This window comes from Falco biarmicus, chromosome 11 (genome assembly GCF_023638135.1).
Source record: "Falco biarmicus isolate bFalBia1 chromosome 11, bFalBia1.pri, whole genome shotgun sequence".
NCBI classification, from domain to species: Eukaryota; Metazoa; Chordata; class Aves; order Falconiformes; family Falconidae; genus Falco; species Falco biarmicus.
The window spans coordinates 32,158,045-32,167,368 of record NC_079298.1 but is presented as its reverse complement, the minus strand read 5'-3'; the positions used below and the strand labels follow the sequence as shown (position 1 = coordinate 32,167,368).

The window sequence follows — 9,324 nt, the reverse complement described above, 5'->3', positions numbered from 1 at the left end:
TTGGGTGAGCAAGCCCTATGCAATACATCTCACCCAAGGCTAGGTCTTCAGCCATGGTGCAACCCCCTGCCCAGGTCTGAGCTCCCACGGCAGGCTGCTGGCAGCTGTCTGAGATGGGCTCATGTCTTAGTTGAGACATTTTGGCAAGAAGATCCAGGTTTGGGCAAAATTCTGACTTGCAAAGCCAAAGTGAGGAAACGAAGGGAGCCTTCACAAAGCCAGGACCATCATGAAAATGGACCCGCAGACATGCCATGCCAGCAGGATCTGCCGGCACAGTGGGTGCAGCAACACCATGGCAGTCAACCAGGCAGAGCACAGCCCCACCAGCAGACTGCGTGGTCCGTCACGGGATGGGGATGCCGAGTCCCATCCAACAGTGCAAGGGTGCTGCTGAAGGACTTTGGATGTGTGGCTTTCCCCTCACCCTCCACGATGGTCCATCTCCCAGCCCATGGGGAAGCTGGTGCTGAGGGAGCAGAGTCCAGCTCAGCCAGCAGATGATACTGTGGGGTTGAAGGGCTTTGAAATGTGAGCGCAGAAGCAGAACAGAAATATCTGCAGAGCCACAGAGCAAATCTTGAGGCTGGATGAAAAAGTAACCTAGGCAGGTGTGAATGCATGAGGTGTCCAGGGTTCTCCTGGCAGCGTCGCAGCGAATGGCCGGCAGACTGCACTGCTCCTGTACCTAGTGAGCAATAAAAGAGAGGAGGCTGCTACCCAAAGGAAAACAGCCTGCGTTTCATATCAAGGCCGTGTAAGCGGTATTACTTGGCGAGTAACCAACTTGCCAGAGCAGCCTTCTTTCAAGCATCCCTCTGAGGCGTTGAGCAGAGGTGCCCTTTGCCTATCCCTGGATGGCTGCCCGGCTGGAAGTTAAAGGTTGTCTCAGCATCTGCTGGGAGAAGCAAATGGATAAACCAAAGCATATTGGCCAAGACTGCCAGTGGCTGAAAGGAAAAGGAGCAACAGCTCAGCACAGATCACCTGCCCACATATACCTGCTCATGGAGACGGCACCGGTCTTGCTCTGAGCCCCAAGCCCTTGACAGCATCAGGCACGTCAAAATACAAGCAGAAACATGTGAGAAAAAGCCAAAAAGATCCAGCAGACTTCCTTCACGGGGATGCCCAGGTAATACTGTCTGCCAGTGGCTGCTCCCAGCAGCTCCCCAGTCCAGGCCAGTTGCCCCTGGAGGAGAGCTCTGCCCTTCAGAAGGGAAGAGCAAAGCACTGTGTGGTCCTGCAGGAAGATACTGAACTGCTGTTGAGCAAACACCGTGATGCAGCATCGTCAGCTGTGACCCGCTGCGGACCAGAGCCATCTCCTTCTCAGCACCTTGTAAATACTCGAGCCATGTCCTTGGCAGGTAGGGGAGGAATGAGGCAGAAAATCATAAGAGACAAGCTGAAGATTGGTCCTGCCAAGACTGAAAAAATGAAAAGGAAATTTCTCTCTCTGAAGAGGCATTGTAAAAATTCCACTGTAGGGCTCCTGGCTTGTCCAGATCAAAGATGCACAGCTGGCAAGTTCGAAGGTGCCTCCTCTGCAGAGCAGGCTAGGAGCTGAAGCTGCAAGGAAGCCGTTTGCTGCCTCCAACACTGTCAATAGTAACAGGGTTTTGGAGCACAGTGTGCTCTGAAACAAGCTCAGTGTCCCAGGACAACCCCTGTTCTTTTTAAAAAAAAAAAAAAAAAAAAAAGTCACCAGTGAGAGTTGCAGATGTGAGCCTGAACACAGGCAAGCAACACTCTGAGAAGAAGTCTGCCCACCTCACTGTGTCACCGAGCCCTCTCTGGGACCAGGACCTCCAGGACCACCCTGCACCACCACATCTGGATATGCTACCCTGTGCTCCCCTCACCATGCAGAGCCTGGGCTACTCCATAGCTACAGGGTGGCTGGTGCAGAAGGTGGCCTCGTCTGTGCCACCTGGCTGCTGCTTCCCTGGCTGGGGCTCTCCTGAGCAGTACTTCGACATTGCTTCAAAGTCTTTATTATGGTGGGTAAAAAACAATGATGGAAGGGGTTTTAAAGCTGACTTCCTAGGAATGTGGTCCCACAAGAAGAAAGCTCATGAAGTTGGCCTTGAGGCCAAGCTGCCTTTGCTCTGGAGGACTCTGCATCTTGGAGCAGATGTGGCCTTTGACCATGACAGAAGAACCTGAGGAGATGGGCTTATCAATGCCCCTTTCTCCTCACCCCAGCTGGTGACCCCACACCAGCCCTGCCCTGCAATGGCACCATCACTTGGCCAGGTCTCATCCAGACTCATGCTTTAGAACTAAAAAAAAAATATATATAAAAAATCCCAACCCTCTTAGACATCCAGAGGCTGTTTTTCTCAGCCATAACTACTAGCATCTCAACCTAACCTGCATGCCCTGCCTCCATTTTCCCAATCCTGCATCACCTGCTCTCTCATCCTGCCTGTGTCACCACGTTTCTCCGGTGATCAGTGTCCCCCACCCTTAGGTATGGTCCCCACAGTCAGGGCAGGGATGGGGCAGGAGGAGAGGGCTGTGCCCTCCCCATCTGCCCTCTCCACCAATGCTGAGGAACCTCTTGGCAAAATGAATAAAACAAAACCAAGAAAACTGGGTCCCACAAGACTTCTAACTAGAAAGGCTTTTGGCCAAGTCAAAGAAGAAACTAATACTGAGTCAGTCCTGCACAGAGCAGCTGCTTTTGCTCCCCGGTACAAATTTTTGCCTCCAGAAACATCAGCGACACCCTCCCTCGCCATGGGTCTGTGTATAAACCCCTCACAAACGCCTGTGGGAAGGCCAGCGTGAGAGCGGGCGCCCGCAACTCTCAGTAGTCCTTATCACCGTAGTCATTGTAAAGGACACTCAGCGTCTGCTCCTCGCATGTCTTCTTGAGGTCCCGGCTGAGCTCCGACCAGTCGAGCCCATAGGGCTTGATCTCGCTGTAGCGGCAGGCGAGGTACTTGAGGGACGAACGCTGGAGGCTGATCTTGGGCTCTTGCAGGAGGCCATTGCACCAGCTGCTGAGGTCCCCCAGCTGGGAGAGGATGAGGCCAGCCTTCCTGCAGTGAGGGTGGGCGAGGGGAGATGCCAGGGGGCGGATGGACGGGCAAAGGGGGCGGTGGGGGTGATGCAGACACCACGGGGGGGATGGTGGGAAGGGTAGGAGGAGCGTATGAGGAGAGAAAAGCAAAGATGGTTAAAGACAACTCAGAAGCTCCTGGAGTGCGGAGAGATAACCAAGAGTTGGGCACTGTGGGCAGCAGCTGAGTGGAGCCTGATGCTGTCGGGATGAGGAGGGACAGCAGGGCTGGGGGGACACTCCAGCCCCGTGGCAGCACTGCAAGTCTAATGCACGTGAGGACAGCCCCTGCCTGGGTCAGAGATGCCCATGCTACCACGGTGACGCTAGACCTGCTGCACTGGTCTTGGGACTCACCTTACACTTCCCTGTGCCCCCTTCTTCCACCCTGTATCATCCCCACAACAAGGCCAGGTTTGCTGAGGGTATAGTGAGGGGACAGTCAGAGGTGCAGCTGTGACCCCCTCCACACCCCTTGGGATGAACATCACCAGTGACTCAAATGGCATCACCAGTCACCGCTGCAGCCACTAGACCCCAGACATAACAGGATGGAAAAGTGGGAGCCAAAAGCACTGCAGGCAGTTGGGAGAAATGCTGAAAAGTGTCAGGCATGACATGTGTGGCCAGCCCAGGGCAGTGTCACCACGTGTGTCCTCTCCATGAAGTGCATGTGTTGCACGTTTAGGAACTCTGCTGGTCACCCATAGCTTGGTGTAGGACATCTGCAGTGACATGGGAGGAAGGGCAGGGAAAAGGCAGGCCTGCTGGGATCATCACGTCATTGACATCATGTGGCTGAAGGGGACGCGATAGAGAAGAAATGCACAGTTAGGAACCAGCAAGCCAGGACGTCACTGAGCAGGAGGGAGATTTAGGGGTGGTGGTGGGGTGTGTGTGTGTGTGTGGAAATAACCCAACCTAAAAATACCAGAGCTGGCTTGTCAGGGGTCTGTGTGGAAAGCTAAAGGTGAGCTAAAATTTACAATCCTCATAAAATTCAGTATCGCAAGCAGTGATACAATGTATGTAGCCCTGGTACACGGCTTGGAATGTTTAGCAAAAGTTTAGGAAACATCCTACAAAACAGCATGCAAATGAGAAGGAATAAATGAGAGGCATACAACATAGGTTTGACCCCAAAAGCTCTGGGAGAGCAGAGGATGTGGCAGAGGCCCCCAGTTCTTCGCACGTGCATTTTGCATCTTCCAGTTGCAGAGAGCAAAACAAGGAAAGGCGGGTCATGGCAGCAGCGCTTCGGAAAGAGCCACAACCCAGCCAAGGAAGCTGGGAGAGGTGGCCAGGTGACAGAGGGAGAGGAAGACCAGGGAGAATCCATCATCATCAGAAGACAGACACACAGTACTCCCACGGCAACAAGCTTTGGTGTGGGTCCTGGTAGCAAGAAGTGCTAAATTACCGACCCCTCATGTTGGATGACGTATCAGAAGGGCACAGAGCATCCTGGCCAAATATGACCTAAATTGTGCTCTCTTCACGTTTTTTTTTTCTTTTAAAATTGTGCTTCTAATGCTTTTATCAAGAAAATCAGTTTGTTCAGATAAAACACATTATGCTTATTTTAAACGTGATCCTTGGGTGATCTCCAAGGAACCTGGCAGATGTGAAGGTAATGGATTCAAATGAAGGGTCTTGAAGGTGAGAAGCACATGTGCCTGCAAACCCAGACAGAAGTTTGGGTCTCAGGAACTGGGGTAAGTTTCCTAGCCAGCTTCAAGGTCAGTTGGTGGGTGAGTATAGACAGGGAAGAGAAGATATATCCCCTTGATAGCTTTAACTCAGCATCTGTCCAGCACAGAACAGGCAGCAGAGGCACAAATCGTGATGTCAGAGGGAAAAACCAACCTCTTTGTCACATTCTTACTTGGATAAGCAGGGGTTGTGTGTGGAGCACCTGGCTGTGTTGTGATTGAGCTGTCAAACCAATGGTACATGTACCAACCGTGAAGGAACATCCATGACCTCTCCACACCTTCCTTAAGCCAGCTGCACCACGGGAGAGCTGCTTAGAGAAGAATTAATTTACTACAGGCCCAGCCAGAGCCATCCTTGGGCTTTTCTGGAGAGGAAAACCTCAAGAGGTCCCTCACAGAGGTAGCTGCAGCTCCAAGGGGCCAGCCTGGAGCCACCAAGAGGTTGTCCAGCTCTGTAGCCACATGACAACTGAAGCCCCAGGGCTCACATCCAGAGCCCAGCAGAGAGATGAAGGCACTTAGCATGGTGCTGACGCTGGAGAAAGCCACACATGCTGGCCAGTCTTCCAGCCACGAGAAGGTAGCCAGTCTCTCACTTGTCTTGGTTCCTCACATCTAGACACCTAGGAAGGCAGTTGGGGCACCTTGCCTTTCTCCAGCTTCACAGGTACCCTGACAGGAACACTGGATACGTTCCCACAGATTTTGGCTCAAAGCCCATAGACACCAACCAGACTTTACTTCAAATCCTACTGTCACTTATTACTTGCTAGAAAATGACTTGCCTTTCCCTCCATTTCTTCTCCTCATGCAAAATCCAGGGCTCTCTGCAGCCCTTCTTGGACTGGAAACCCCAGAAAAGTTATGTGCACACACCCTCGCTTCCCTCAGTCCACAGCCAGCGTCACCAAGAAGGAAGGTGAGCACACCCCAAACAAGCAGATCCAGCAGGCAGCGTGGCTGCCTGGAGGAGGAGGGACACGGTAGAGTCAGTCAGTTGCGTGGGTCCACATCCACGACTTCAAAGGAGCATCAGCAACAGTCAAACAAACACTCTGTCTGCTGGCTAAATAATGTCATCTGCAAGTGATTTGTCCTGTCACCACCAGTCTGGATGCTTTGCCTTCGCAGACGATCAAACAGGAGGTCTGCTTTCCAAGATTTGTCATCACCAGAACCCTCCGCAGCTGCCTAAATGCCTCTTTCCAAGTAGCGCGAGCTGCAAACACTTCATCAGCAACTTGCGTCATCCCAGCCTAAGTGCTCCAGCGTTTCCAGAGGGTGGACTTAACCCTCTGGCTCGTAGATTCACACAGCACACGGTAACATTTGGGCACTTCAGTGGCATTTCTGGCTGCTCCGTGCCAATGTACCTCTGCCTCGCAGGGCTGGAGGAGGCCGTTTCCACCCAGTGTTGTGGCTGGTCCTTGGTCTCCTCACTGAGGCAGCAACAGCCATGCTCAGCCTCGTCGATGGCTGTCGGATGACTCCAGTCTGTCACGTAAGGAATTTTATGTACTCCTCATGCAAACCATCACAACAGATGTCAGATGGTCTGTGCAAACTGGGGCTGGATTTCACATCTGGAAATGGAGACAGAGTGGCATCACCACAGCTGGGCTTGAGATGAAGGTGAGACATTAAGTCCAAGCCTGCTGATCCCACTTGGTGTCATGGGAATGAAGCGACCCTGGGCAGAGGAGTTGGTGGGAGCCTCAGTCTTAACAAGACTCGACGCACTGGGATGTCACTGCTGAGCTTTGAGGCTGTTCCTCAAAAGAGCTCACATTTCTTAGAACACAAGTGGGAAGAGGGGAAAGAGGAGAGACCCTGGCTTTGCCCCAGGAATGGAGGATCTCTTAGGAGTTCCCCACCAAAGATGAACTAGGAGACACACCTAAGACACTAAGTGCAAGACAGCTACCAGCTATTTGCTGAATCTTTCTGACCACCTAGCAGAGGTTTGGAGGACAGACAAAGTACACGGAGGATCTCCAATCCTCTGTTAGAAATCCACAAGTTGATCATCTGGAGAAGCAGAACTGGAAGACAGCTAGCGGCGAGACCAGCAAGAGGAGGGGTGGGGCAGGGGAGTAAGGTGGAGGCCATGCATTTCATAGGTAGGAGCTGTTGTTGATGTACATTTGAAGTAATCCTGATTTCCAGATGGGCTCAAGGCTCTGGTTCTTTGGAGGCCAGATGTTATGAAACACCACTGCAGCCCACACAATCTCCCAGCCCAGCTTGCTAAACTGACTGGAAACATCCACGTTACCGGGAAACTACGCAGACAAAAGCAGACATCGAAGGACAGGGGGAGAAAGGAACATCTGGCTGCCTCTGGAAGCCCCGGGCATGAGGTACCCCATCCCCAGACAGCTGTGGGGGCTGCAGTGACCTGGCCTAGGGAAAGGACACGGTGCTCACTCAGGCTGTTTCAGCGCAACCTCCTCCAAAACCCGCTGTGGCAGTTCAGCACTGCTTGGGCACCAAAACCACTCGTGTCCCTGAGATCACCGCACACAACCACAGACATGGATCAAAAGGGAGGGATCACATGCAACTCAGACCCAAGGTCAATCCACTTCCTGCCTTGGACCACAAGTGACAGTGAGTTCAACACACAGAAATGCATTCAGCTCCAGCCAAAGCCCAGGAAAAGGAGGAAAGCCAAGCCTGACCTTGGTATGGCTGAGCACATGTATGTGTGTTTGCAAGCACTTCATCCAGCAGCTTCCACAACCAAGCTCTTCTGTGTCACCTTCTCCAGCAAGCTTGAAGGTACAACCACCTCCTTGTGGCTTCTTCCCTCCATCAATGCCCAGATCCCTTCCCTAACAAGGTTCTCCAACCACACTCCCTCCCCCTCTCAGTCACAACAACCTCCATTCCTCAAACGTGCATTATTTTTCCCCAAGACCTTCTGTTTCTTTTCCTGCGGCAGCAGCTACTGAGGGAAAGAGAGAATCCCATCCCCTTCCCACCTTGTATAGCATGAACAGACAAGGCAAAACTCCAGAGATGGCATAGGGCTGGTGGGATGGACAAAGATGATGGCTTGATAATGGTCTACTGCCTTCCACCTTGTCCTATGTTTATGGTTCTTCAGGGGAGATGGCTGGACCTCAAACATATGCACAACATCCAGCAGAACAGGAGCCCCACTGTAAGACTCTAAGCTCTATCATCAAACAAATTCATGAGATTTGCCAGACAGCCACCTTCCTTGGTGACCAACAGCTCCCAAGCCTACCTGGGCCCCAGCTCATCTTCACAGCGCCAGGTGAACTCCCCAAAGCTCTCGTAGTGCTGGTTGTAGTGGTAAAGGACTCTGTGCAGGCTAGGGGAACCCAGGTCCAGCAGCGTGTTGTAGGCCGTTTGCTGCTCCTTGCCACTGGTGTAGCCATTGAAGAGGTTGTAGATCTTGTCTGCTATTTCTGGGCAGAAGGACATGGGGTATTCAGTGAGGTGCAAGGAAAGGCATGAACAAAGCCCACCAGGCTAAAGCTCAGCTCTAGGGAAACAAAGACCAGAGCCAAGATTTTTTCCTTGAGTTATGAGTTATGTCATATCAAGACAAGGTCCCAATGGATGAGCAACAGAGTAGATGGCATTCCCTAGATTCAGTCCAGGTTAGGTTCCTGCAGTTTGGTCCAATTAGGAAGAGAAACAGGTGGCGTCATCAGGTACTGTTAGTGAAACACCATTATTTATGAGCAGGCACACAACTGGGGGTTCTTGAGCACAGCCACCACCTACGCTGCCAGTTGCCCAGTTGCTTTCTAGGCAGGACAGGCAGGTCTTCCTGGCTATCCTGGTATGTCCTGAATGCCTGCCCCCCCACCCACCCTCCCACCCCTCCACCAGCACAGAGTAGCTCTGCACTTGTTTGTGGAGAGGATGTATATGTCCTGCTGCCCTCCACACCAACCCTCAACACTATGTTGAGCAGCACTTGGGCCACCATGGGTGAAGGTGGTGTTACAGCCAGTTCATGCGACTTGTGTAGGGACATGCTAGAAGGGGGAACTCCCTATTGCTTGTCGCAAGCATCATAGTCCAGAAGCTCCCTCCATCTCACCTTGAGCTTTCACGTCATCTACCACAGGGCAGGGGGTCTTGACCGTCACATCACTAGACCTGGAGCGTCTGCCTGTGTTATCAACTCCCCAGAGCGTGAACCTGAACGAGAAGGAGGAAGGTGAAGCTCTGGATTACCATGCAAACACAGGCAGCACCAGGCAGGAGCACCACAGTCAGGGGAAGGGCGCTGCCATGGCACAGGGAAGGTGACTCACATGTAGGTGGTGTCGGGCTCCAGGCACCGAACGATGAGGGAGATGGTGGAGGAGAGCCTGTCAGGCACTTGGGCCGGCATGGCGCAGGGTGACTTGGCACCAGAGATGATGTCGTCCACGAAGCTCAGCACCGTCTCTAGGGAGAGAGGGGAGGACGTACCACGGGTGATGACACAGGTGTCCCCGGGGCTGTGGAGAGCCGCCGAGGTCTGTGTCCGCTACCATGCTGCCTGGCGCTGAG

At 52.8% G+C, this 9,324-nt stretch overlaps 1 protein-coding gene across 3 annotated transcripts in view; it reads right to left on the bottom strand.

Annotated features, from left to right (window-relative positions):
• Nucleotides 1-682: 682 nt before the first annotated feature.
• The window catches only part of ASTN1 (astrotactin 1), a 55,566-nt gene continuing 46,924 nt past the window's right edge, over nucleotides 683-9,324 (bottom strand). For 2 of the 3 annotated variants that reach the window (XM_056356564.1, XM_056356565.1), the window contains 4 exons: nucleotides 9,084-9,219; nucleotides 8,867-8,967; nucleotides 8,039-8,222; nucleotides 683-3,050 (listed from right to left, as the gene is read on the bottom strand). In XM_056356564.1, the coding sequence (XP_056212539.1) occupies nucleotides 2,816-3,050; nucleotides 8,039-8,222; nucleotides 8,867-8,967; nucleotides 9,084-9,219 (656 nt within the window). In that variant the 3' untranslated portion in view covers nucleotides 683-2,815. The remainder of the gene's footprint in view (nucleotides 3,051-8,038; nucleotides 8,223-8,866; nucleotides 8,968-9,083; nucleotides 9,220-9,324) is intronic. The other variant, XR_008824734.1, reaches the window with a different exon arrangement.